Source organism: Xenopus laevis, chromosome 2L, assembly GCF_017654675.1.
Source record: "Xenopus laevis strain J_2021 chromosome 2L, Xenopus_laevis_v10.1, whole genome shotgun sequence".
Taxonomy (NCBI): Eukaryota; Metazoa; Chordata; class Amphibia; order Anura; family Pipidae; genus Xenopus; species Xenopus laevis.
Window position 1 is genome coordinate 17,661,334 of NC_054373.1, and position 12,373 is coordinate 17,673,706.

General features: G+C 40.9%; 1 protein-coding gene across 1 annotated transcript in view; it reads left to right on the forward strand.

Moving 5' to 3' along the window:
- Nucleotides 1–247: 247 nt before the first annotated feature.
- cyyr1.L (cysteine and tyrosine-rich 1 L homeolog) overlaps nt 248–12,373 on the forward strand; it is a gene marked incomplete at its 5' end in the record, with an annotated part of 50,232 nt that continues 38,106 nt past the window's right edge. The window contains 1 exon segment of the mRNA NM_001095498.1: nt 248–562. Within this exon segment, the coding sequence (NP_001088967.1) occupies nt 496–562 (67 nt within the window).

Below are 12,373 nucleotides of genomic sequence, written 5' to 3' on the forward strand. Positions count from 1 at the left end.
CAAAACGAGGAAGTTTGTTGGGAATCCATGCCTGTTGAATTTATTTGCCCATCACTGATAAGAAATATTTAGGGCAGGGACCTCCTCCATGTGAATATCAATGGCAGGGATGCAGCACGTCGGCTCCTGTTTAACGTGGGACTGAAAGGGTCTGCAGGGAGTCCTAAGAAAACTGTGAGCTGTGCCTTTAAAGGAAAAAAAAAATCTTCCCAGTGCCACCCACCAAGCGGCTGAAACCTGAGAATGGGAGCACCAGGAAAAGCTGTTGGGAAACAGGAGGAAAGAGCTGGGGATTGACACAAACAAAGAGGGGACTTGGAGGGAGAAGAAGCCCTGGGACTAGATGTCTAGGAAGCCCGACAGTTGTGATTGAGACTCGGCCGAGCCAGAACCTGATGAAGTTAAGAGCCCATTGGATCCAACTGTCAGGAAGGTGCAGAGTGCAGGGCTGGTGCCACACAAACCAGAGCAGCTCACACTCCCTTTAAAGTTTGGATGGACATACCAAGGAGTCTCAGGCATCCAGAGATCCTCCTAGTGCTGCTGCTGTCTGGGATTACAGGTCAGTGCTCCCACTTCTACTGCCATGGAACTCCCAGCATGCAACCCCAGGGCTATTGTTAAACTACAACTCCCAGTGTGCTCTGCTAGCAATCACATGCTAGATTATCAGCAGCTGTGGAGTTGCACATTGACAGCCCCTGCGATAAACAGTACAGGGATATGTATACGGGGTATAGGGGTATGCAAACGTCTGCCCCCAGCTGCTGCTTAACTACAACTCCCAGAATTGTCTACTGTACCTAAATTATATATATATATATATATATATATATATATATATATATATATATATATATATATATATGCGTGTGTGTGCTGACAGGTGCAGCAGATAAACTATATCTATGCAAGTGGTAGAACTGGTTTTGTTTGGTTATACAGGTGTGGGATCCATTATACAGAAAGCTCCAAATTATGGAATGGCTGTCTTCCATAAGCTCCTTTTTATCGAAAGAATCCAAATCTCTAAAAATGATTTCCTTTTTCTCTGTAATAATAAAACAGTAGCTTGTACTTGATCCCAAGTTATAATTAATCCTTATTGGAAGCAAACCCAGCCTATTGGGTTTATTTAATGTTGATATGATTTTCTAGTAGACTAAGGGTTTCAGCACATGGGCAGATTCGGGGAGATTTAGTCATCTAGCGACTAATCGCGTCTTCTGCGGGGTGACAATCTCCCCGAACTGCCTTCCCCCCGCCTGCTATAATGACAATGCAATGCACTTGCGACTTTCCGAAGTCGCCCGAAGTTTCCTCGTGAGGCGACTTCGGAAATCGAAGTGCCGCGAGTGCATTGGCGCTGGCGTTTTGTCATTATAGCAGGCGGCAGGCAGGGGGAATGCAGTTGGGGGAGATTCACGCAGAAGTCGCGATTAGTCGACTAAATCTTCCCGAATCTGCCCGTGTGCTTGAACCTTTAAGGTACGAAGATCCAAATTACAGAAAGATCCATTATCCGGAAAGCCACAGGTCCCGAGAATTCTGGATAACAGGTCCCATTATGAGGACAGGTATGGGACCTGTTATCCAGAATGCTCTGGACCTGGGGGTTTCCGGATAACGGATCTTTCTGTAATTTGGATCGTCATACCTTAAGTCTACTAGAAAATCATGTAAACATTAAATAAACCCAATAGACTGGTTTTGCCTCCAGTAAGGATTAACTATATCTTAGTTGGGATCAAGTACAAGCTACTGTTTTATTATTACAGAGAAAAAAGGAAATCGTTTTTAAAAAATTTAATTATTTCATTATAATGGAGTCTATGGGAGACAGCCATTCCGTAATTCAGCGTTTTCTGGATAACAGGTTTTTGGATAACAGATCACATACCTGTGCTGTATAGAAGGGGTCAAATACTTGTTAGAAACACCAAGGTATTAAGGGTAATTAAGTATTAGAGTGGACACATGATCAAAGTTTCAGAGGCTAGTGCCCTTAGCATGGGGCTATATAAATGTGCAGGGACAGCTGTGAGTATGCAAATACACTCATATAGAGGCTGCCACATTGAGCTGAGGATGTCTGGGGTGTGTAAGAAATATAATTATACAGAGCTACATGGTAAATATCACTGTGCATGAAAGCTGAGCAGATGAAAAGCAAAATGTGTTGGGTTCCGACTGAAGACAGAGAGCCATGTGCTGCTTGTCAGCTCCCAGTTGGGGGATTAGTTCAAAGTGCCGGTCCCTCTGCACATGGTATGACCCACAAGGCTTTCAGATGCTACTGGTTAACTTGTGATTAGTCAGAACCAGCATAAAACAAATATGAGTTTCATATTCACTATTATAAAATATATATATATATATATATATATATATATATATATATATATATATATATATATATATATATATATATATATATATATAATTAAAGGGGTAGTTTGCCTTTAAGTTAACTTTTAGTATGTTTTTGAATGGCCAATTCTAGGCAACTTTTCAATGGTTGTCTTTACTTAATTTTTATAATTTTTATGCCACCTTCTTCTGACTCTTTCCAACTTTCAAATGGGGGTCACTGACCCCATCTAAAACACAAATGTTCTGTTAGGGTAAGGGCACACCTGGAGATTCAGGGAGATATAGTCGCCCGGCAACTAATCGCCTCTTCTTTGGGGCGACTAATCTACCTGAACTGCATCCCCGTGTCTTCCACCTGCTTCAATAAAAAAAACGACTGCGGCAATGCACTCGCGACGCTTCAGGAAATTTCAGGCGAAAACGGGAAAACGAAGCACCGGGAGTGCCATGCCGCAGGCGTTTTTTCATTGAAGGCGGTGGAAGACACGGGGAAGCAGTTCAGGAAGATAAGTTGCCCCAAAGAATAGGCGATTAGTCGGGAGACTAAATCTCCCCGAATCTCCAGGTGTGCCCTTACCCTAAGGCTACACCTTTATTGTTATTACTACTTTTTATTACTCATATTTCTACTCAGGCCTCTCCTATTCATATTCCAGTCTCTTATTCAAATCAATGCATGGTTGCTAGGGTAATTTGGACCCTAGCAACCAGATTGCTGACTTTGCAAACTGGAGAGCTGCTGAATAAAAAGCTAAATAATTCAAAAAACACAAATAATAAAAAAAATGAAAACCAATTGCAGAATAACACTCTCTACATCAGACTAGAAGTTAACTCAAAGGTGGATAACCCCAATAATGTTCATTTGCAAAGTTTCCTTTTATATTTATTTGCTTTGCCACAGGCTGCCCCGGGGGGATGACTTATCATTCATACATGGCCTTAGGCAAATAGATAGCGGCTCCCTGTTGTGCCATTAAGTTGATGTACAACAGGAGTTGGGATGTGTATAGTAAAATGCCTTCCCCCAATAGCGCTGCCTTAGCTCAGTTAACCATTATCTGAATGGCAACATTAGATATTTGGAGTACAGAGTTTTATGGCAGCTGGATGAGGGGATGTCAGGAAAACCGTTTGATTATGTGACTGTCGTATTAGCTGAGAGCAACCTACTGTCTCTTCTACTGCATAAAGCAATGGGGGGAAATAAGTGCAAGAACACACTTATTATAACACATACACATGGCATAATACTCTCAGATATACTAGGGGATGGGATAAACCAGTTATCTTTAAATTAACCCAAACAATCACTGTAATCTACTTGTCTGAGCCCTCCTGTGGAGGAGCATCTGCACAACCTCTGGGTTCAAAGGCTCACCAATATTAAAGGAACAGTTAGACCAAAAAATTGAAGCGTTTTAAAGTAATTGATTTATAATATACAGTTAGCATGCACTGGTAAAACTGGTGTGTTTGCTTCAGAAAGGCTACTGTAGTTTATATAAATGATCTGCTGTGCAGCCATTCGAGATAGAAAAAAAAGGAGAAAAGGCACAGGTTACATAGCCAGGGCCGTATTTATATTAAGGCACCCGAGGGTCTGTGCCTAGGGTGGCTGGTTTTGGGGGGCCTATAAATAATTTTTTTAAAATTAAAAAAAAATCCGGTGAAAGAGCTGGGGGATGAGGGGTAGGGGGGCCGGACTGGTTTGCGGAAGTGATGTCACACGCATGAAGTAGGGGGCGTATTTAGGTCCCATGCCTAGAGCAGCATCAGACCTTAATACAGTCCTGTACATAGCACATAACAGATAAGCTCTATCCAATACAATGGTTTTATTTAAGTTATCTGTTATGTATCCTGTGCAGTGTCAGACTGGGACACCAGGGGCCCACCCAAAAACATTAGACCAGGGGCCCATGCTCAGTACTATTATTCTTCCTTCTTCTTCTAGTCTCTTTTCTTTACATATTAATCTATTATTCCATCTATTTAGCCTCTTTGTTCTAATAGAAATAGGGAATGACCATGAAATAGGCCAAATATTTAGCAGCATGAGGGTCCACTGACACCTGGGCCCACCGGGAGTTTTCCTGGTATCCCGGTGGGCCAGTCCGACACTGATCCTGTGCCCTTTTCCAGCTTTAATGGCTGCCCCCATGGCTACACAGCAGCTTGTTTATATAAACTATAGTAGTATTTATCTGTTATCTACTGTGTATCCTGTGCTTGAATGGCTGCCCCCATGGCTACACAGCAGCTTGTTTATATAGACTATAGTAGTATTTATCTGTTATCTACTGTGTATCCTGTGCTTGAATGGCTGCCCCCATGGCTATACAGCAGCTTGTTTATATAAACTATAGTAGTACTTATCTGTTATCTACTGTGTATCCTGTGCTTGAATGGCTGCCCCCATGGCTACACAGCAGCTTGTTTATATAAACTATAGTAGTACTTATCTGTTATCTACTGTGTATCCTGTGCTTGAATGGCTGCCCCCATGGCTACACAGCAGCTTATTTTTATAAACTATAGTAATTTTTTGAAGTTTTACCAGTGCAGAGCAACAGTACATTATATTTTAATAACCGATCCACTTTTTAGTTTTTGGTGTTATTGTTCCTTTAACTGCATCTCTTGCATTTGAATAGAACCATTCCCAAAATCCCAGCAGTTCTGACACACCTACAATTCATGTGCCAAGTTGGGTTTAGGGATGAACCAAATGATTTGCACTTCAAACTGAAATAGTTTTTTTTTCTGCACTTAAGTTCTCCTTTAAATTAACTGCAAGTATGGTTCACTTATATTAATAGCATCTCTTGCATGTCAATGGAACCATTCCCAGAATCCCAGCAGTTGGGTTTTCCAGATCAACCAACTGATTTGCACTTCAAACTAATAGCATTTAATGTACTTAAAGGGGTTGTTCACCTTCAATTTAACTGTTAGTATGATTGTAGAGAGTGATATTCCAAGACAATTTGCAATTGGTTTTCATTTTTTATTATTTGTGGTTTTTGAGTTATTTAGCTTTTTATTCAGCAGCTCCCCAGTTTGCAGTTTCAGCAGTCTGGTTGCTGTGGTCCAAATTACCCTAGCAACCATGCACTGATTTGAATAAAAGACTGGAATATGAATAGGAGAGGAACAGAATAGAAAAATGAGTAATGAAAATTAGCAATAACAATAAATGTTTAGCCTTGCAGAGCATTTGGTTTTAGATGGGATCAGTGACCCCCACCCCCCTTTTGGAAGCTGAAAAGAGTAAGAAGAAAAAGGGTAATAATTTAAAAAAAAACTATAAAAAATAAATCATAAAGATCAATTGAAAAGTTGCTTAGCATTGGCCATTCTATTACATATTTAAAGTTAACTTAAAGGAGATCCACCCGGAGGCAAAACAATCCTATTGGTTTTAATTCATGTTTTTTTTAATAGACTTAATTTATCGGGATCTAAATTACAGAAAGACTCCTTATCTGGAATACCGCAGGTTCAGAGCATTCTGGATAACAGGTCCCATACCTGCACATGAAAACACCCAGATACACCTAGATCACATTCTAATTTCCAGGAAGCCTAACACCTTTCATGTTCTAGAATATAATAAAAGGAAATAGGGGTTCAGCTCCATAGCAATCGTTGGTGGCTCCAAAATTTCTACATGACAATGTACAGGTACGGGACCTGGTATCCAGAATGCTCGGGACATGGGGTTTTCCGGATAACAGATCTTTCTGTACTTTAGATCTTCTTGCCTTAAGTCTACTAGAAGATCATGTAAACATTAAATAAACCCGAAAGGCTGGTTTTGCCTCCAATAAGGATTGATTATAACTTAGTTGGGATCAAGTACAAGCTACTGTCTTATTATTACAGAGAAAAAGGAAATCATTTTAAAAAATTCTGATTATTTTGGATAAATTGGAGTTCATGGGAGATGCCCTTTCTGTAATTCGGAGCTGTCTGGATAACGGGTTTCCAGATAATGGATCCCATACCTGTACTAATCATTTTTTAATGTTAGGATTTATTTGTAAATTAAAGCTCTAATACAATATACTATTAAACATAAATAATTAGCAGGGACATTAAGTGTTGCTATTTGAATTGCCCCCAGGCAGAACACGGTGGGCTAATATTTATTTATACATTGTAATGGCTCAGCCATATTTACGCCCCTGGTTATAGCCCAAATAAAACATCCGGTTTCTTAATTAAATACACCTTGTCCTGACAGCAAGATATCTTATGGGGTAACTGTCTGTAACAAAGGAACGTGTGCAATGGTGATTTAATATGAGCCGAGAAATGAAGTGATAAATACAGTTTTATAACCCCCTGAAACCTTTTTTGCAAGGAACCTTTCTATTGGCCCTGTGCATTAATTGTAGCCTTAGCCAGGGCAGCGAGTAATTTAGAGCCATTGGCTTAGCCTGGCTGTGATACTACATCAAAGGTTGTCATAGCGGATTCAATAACAATCAAAGCCAAGCCTCTTAAATAACCGGCTTCCCAGCTGCTGGTGAGCGACAAAATATAATTACTTCTAAATTAAAGGAAAAAAAATAATAAATTGGTGGGCAGTTCAACCGAAAATCTATAATTTACCTGGAATAGGAATTTACTGTCAAAGCCAAACAGGCTCTTGTGAATAGGAAAAGACTTGCAGCTAGACACACAGCTGACAATTATGGCTCTTACACAGGTTTTATAGAATGAGAATTTGACTTTACTAACCCACAGCAACTAATCAGTGATTTACTTTTATTGTGCAAAAAAAAAGTCTATCACCCGAGTGACCAATCAGCACAGCTGACAGCAATGACAGGCAGGTCAGGCACTCTCTTTGTTATGTTCCAAAATGAGTAAAAATAAAGACATATTGTACTGAAAATCTTACCTACAATCCACCCAACAGTGCAGGACTATCATGGGATTTATACTAGAAAAGAAGTAGTTCACCCAGAAGACCCCGACAGTTGAGACGCTGCGGTATCTTGAGGACTTTATGTTGTACTTCAACTTGTCTAGAATCTCTCAATAGACAAGATAGAAGAACTAACCACTTTCTACTGTAAATCCCATGATAGTCCTGGACATTTGGAGGAATGTCCTGATGTTGGACTTTACCATCTTCTTTGATCTGCCCTTATCTCCCTCTTATATATAAGTAACCTACAATCTATCCAGTTGCCCAGGATTATCATGGGATTCACAGTAGAAAAGGAGTAGTTCATCTGGAAGACCCCCACAGTTGAGACACTGTGATATATTAGGACTCCATGTTGTACTTCAACTTATCTAGAAATTCTCCATAGACAAGATAGAAGAACTAACCATTTTCTACTGTAAATCCCATGATAGTCCTGGACAATTGGAGGAATGACCTGATGTTGGACTTCACCGTCTTTTTTGAACTGCCCATATCCCCCTTATATATAAGAAACCTACAATCTATCCAGTTGTCCAGGATTATAATGGGATTCACAGTAGAAAAGGGGTAGTTCTTATTTGTAAAAGGACAAGGTCATAGAAGTTAGTGAAGTCTAATATTATGTCATCCAGAAGACCCTCACAGTTGAGGCACTATAGTATCTTGAGGACTTCATGTTGGATTCAACTTGTCTACAATCTCTCCTTAGACAACATATAAGAGCTACCCCTTTTGTACTGTAAATCCCATGACGGTCCTGGACAGTTGAATGAATGACCTGATGTGGGACTTCACCTTCTATGATCTGCCCTTATCTCACCATTTTATATATAAGAAACTTATCTGATTGTCCAGGACTTTCATGGGATACACAATAGATAAAGGGATGTAGGTAGATCATAAAAGTCAGTGAAGTCCAACATTGGGTCATCCAGAAGGCCCTACAACTGAGATGTTGAGAGCTACAGTATACGGAGGACCTCATGTTTGACTTCCAACTTTTCTAAAAGCTCTCTACTGATGCAACATAAGCTCTGTTTATAACCATTAACCATCACTGGGAACGTTTTACTTTATTTGCTGGGGCAAGCAAGGTGGTAACTCCCTCCCATTATTGCCAATAGACACAGAAGCAGCTTTCTATTCTTTACACACGATAAACTACATGTACTTACATTTAACTGTCTGTTTAAGGCTCAGCAAATGAAAGATACACACTAATTATAAGTGGGATTCTCTTGGCTGCCAGTGTTGTTTTAGACTAAAATAACTACAACGTAACGCTAGTTCTCCCATAAGATACACACTAACCGTTTGTTCTGTCCCCTGCACAAACACCAACACCATAACTGTAGCTGTGCCTTCGCTAGCACTTCATTGGGATGAGCATGTGCCAAAATAAATATGTCTTTCTAAAGAGAACAGTGTGTTTGTTGTTTTAGCTTTACCTTCATAAGCTCCCGTTTGTGTCTCTGGCACAAATATCTAAGAAAGATGAGGCTTTTTATAAATCCTGGGTATCCCATATTGGGCCCCAATGGTGACGAGCATGTTTGGGAGTGTGGAATCCATGCAGATTGCAGTATTCATGGAACTGGCTGTGCATTATGGGCAAAGTAGTTTAACAGCAACCGTCCAGCCGCTAAAGAACCTTTCAATATTTTAAAGAGAAGCATTCGAACAGTATTGAGCCCTTTTTTTATCTTTATGTCTCTGTAGAGACAATGGACTGCTTTACTTCATTGATATAAAAGCTGTGGCCCCTGACTGCTGAGGTGGGTGGCTCTTGGTATCATATGCCAGAATTTTCCATATTTTGCAGGTCAGTAGCTGGAAAGCAGGGGAAGTGAAAGATCAGTTTGAGCCTTTGCTTGCGTCATTTATAAATGTTCCGACTCCCAGTCGTTTGTTGTTCTTGGTGCATTTCACCCATGAATTGTTCTTCTCTCTTTGTGCCGCCAGTTATCACTAAAAAACACAAGTAGCCATCTGCACGTGTCTAGTCAGCCCATTAGGATCTATAATACACAATGGATAGCCTGTAAAATGGATTTGTATGAATGCTGCTTAGTGATGTCATCAGTTATAATTGTTCTTCAGTGATGTCACTTGTCACATGTTGTATTCACTTTATTGTAAACATTATAGGCCCTATACTTATCGCTCATTTTATGCAGAGTGTAGCCAGACCCCTGACAGAAAAATGAGCACTACGGGAAGCTCAATTGCACCTCTTAGTGCTCTTGCACTTCCAGGTTCTTATGATTTCCAGGATCGGAATGGGCTGCTGGGACACTGGGAAAAAACCCGGTGGGCACCACCAACCCAGACCCACTTCAGTTTCCCCGGCAGGACCCTTCAGCCTCACCCTCTGATTGCACCCACAAAAAGGAATTTGATTAGCACAAGTAGAGGGGGGCAGGGGCTGATGGGTGGTGGATGTTTGGAAGAGCCTCAGTGGGCCTGGACACCCCATTCCGACACCTATGATTCCTTATAATATAGAAAATGAGCATATTAGAGGTAGAATTTTTCCCCACTGCACTAAATCTTGAGTTGCATGGGTCACCCCAAACCTACGCCTGCAGGGTTTGCTTCCTCTATAGCAGCGATCCCCAACCATTGGCTTATGATCAACATGTTACCCACCAACTCCTTGGATGTTGCTCCCAGTGGCCTACAAAGCAGGTGCTTATTTTTTTATTCCAGACTTGGAGGCAAGTTTTAATTGCATAAAAAACGAGTGTACTGTCAAGTAAAGCCTCCTTAATAGTACCAGTCCACATAAGGGCTACTAAATAGCCAAACACAGTCTTATTTGGCACCCCCAGCAACTTTCTTCATGCTTGTGTTGCTCCCCAAATCTTTTTATATTTGAATGTTGCTCACGGGTAAAAAAAGGGGACCTCAGCTCTGTAGTTACATCACTTATATTAGAAGCTACTTAGGAGTTCCAGACCCCAAAGCATTTGGCCTGCACAGTCAGACTGAGACTGGCAATCTGTGGGTTCTGGCAAATGCAAGAGGGGCTGCTGTAAGTTTCCATAGACAGTCACTATGTAATGGGCTGGTGGGTGCTATTTGGCCTTCTGTGTACCTGAAATGCCAGGGATTATTTTGATTCTCAGTGACCTGTAAACAGTAGTATGTTTATATGAACATGGAAGTCTGAGGTGACTTCTAATATCCTTAAGGGGATCCTGGGCAATGAAGGGACTCAGTCTAATGGGCATGTTGATGACATACAACTCCCAGGCAATATGCTTGAGGTTTGTTTGTTGGACATCCCTGATGTACTAGTATTAAAACCATCTAATGATTGTTGTGAGCATTGGACATGGTGCCGTTACATCCAATCCAATTATATGTAACATCACCCACTAATTGGATGGAATTCAGAGGTACCTCCAATGTCCATGTGACTCTGTAGAATAGAGAAGCCATGGATGATCCAGTTGACCTGAACTGCAGAAATTCCTTCTGACCCTCGAAGTCTGATCACATTTTGAGAGTAGATCCATCTCACTCTCCCAGAATGTAATGGGGCCTTTAAACTAGATGGAGCCCCTGACTGAATTGGGATGAAATACTGTGGTGTCGATGAGGCTGAGGGAAAATGGATCTTTCAGTTGCCATGGGTGAGGCTTGATTAAATATCAATAACATGGTAATAGTTGCCTGTGAGAGCCCTTTGTCTGTGGACCCTTGGGGGCCAGCTCAGGACAGAGCACATTAAAAAAAGACATATGGAAACCATATTAGCAAACCAGCGGTGTCAAAGGGGAATCCCCACGGGGCAAATTAAAATGTGCAGTAAACATCTAAAAAAAACAAATGAGCGCCTGTTAAAATGCAGAAAATGTAGATTTCATCGGCTTTTTCTGTTATAAAGCAAATGTGCAGATCTGCATTGCACCCCGGAGGGAGTCCTCGCTGATGAGATCTTTACATTCCAGTCCTGCCCTCATATGGGATTATGTACCTTTCCTTCACACCTCCCTGCGTTTCTCACACTCCGCTGCCTGTTTTATCACTTAACAGGATGTGAAAAATGTGCAAATAGACAGAGACTTCCACATCACACCATGAAAGTGTTGTGTATCTATATATCTATCTACATAAGTACTATTTAATACTATACAGTGGCACTGCCTTCCATTGGCATGATAGGGATGGCACTGGGTTTCAGGCAGATTTTCTGATTCCTAGGTTTCCTACACAAAAGGAAAATGCTATTCCCGACCAGTCACATAAGCAGATGTATACCAGCCAGGGGCTATCTCCCCCTACTTGTGTGCTTTTCCTCTGCATAGACTAGTTTTCTTCCACATCATGACTATCATCCAGATTTTGGTCAAGCCTCTGGTTGGGAGGCCCCAGTACAAAGCCAATAAGCCCTGGGCAGTGACATATACCTTAAACCCTCAATCTCTTCTTTGAACAATAGTTGGTCAGCAGTCATAGGTAAAATTCAACAGCCAACAAAAGTTGTGGTCAATCTGAGAACTACCAATCAGGAGCCAATTAAGAGCTTTTCTGTGCTGGTTAGGGTCACTAAATTACAGTAAATGTTCTGCTACAATGCAAACAAGGTGAATGATGTACATCTAAACCATCTGTAGGCCATGAAGCTGATACTCTGATATGGTTTGGGTCCCCTGATGAAAAGGATAAAAAAACACTGCCAAATAAGATTTTGCTGATGAATCCAAGAACCCAAAGCTTTTTTGAAGGACCAGCAGTTTTTCTTGCATCCTTGTAACTACAGCTTAACTGGAATAGAGAATACAGAACTGCATCACATATTTAATTCTTCTGTATTTTTTTTTTTATATACAGTCATTTTCAATTAACCTTCTTGGTTCATAGAACAGAAATGTGCTATAATTAAAAGGCCCTTTTCTTTTTTAATACCATGGCAATAAAATTCCAAATTGCTGGCGTAGTTGAGTTGCAGCCTGGCTATATTATTTGGTTACAGAACGAGCGCATTACCCTTCTCTACCCGCTGTCGTTGTGGGACATTAACCCGGTTTATAGGCGGCGATATTGGGC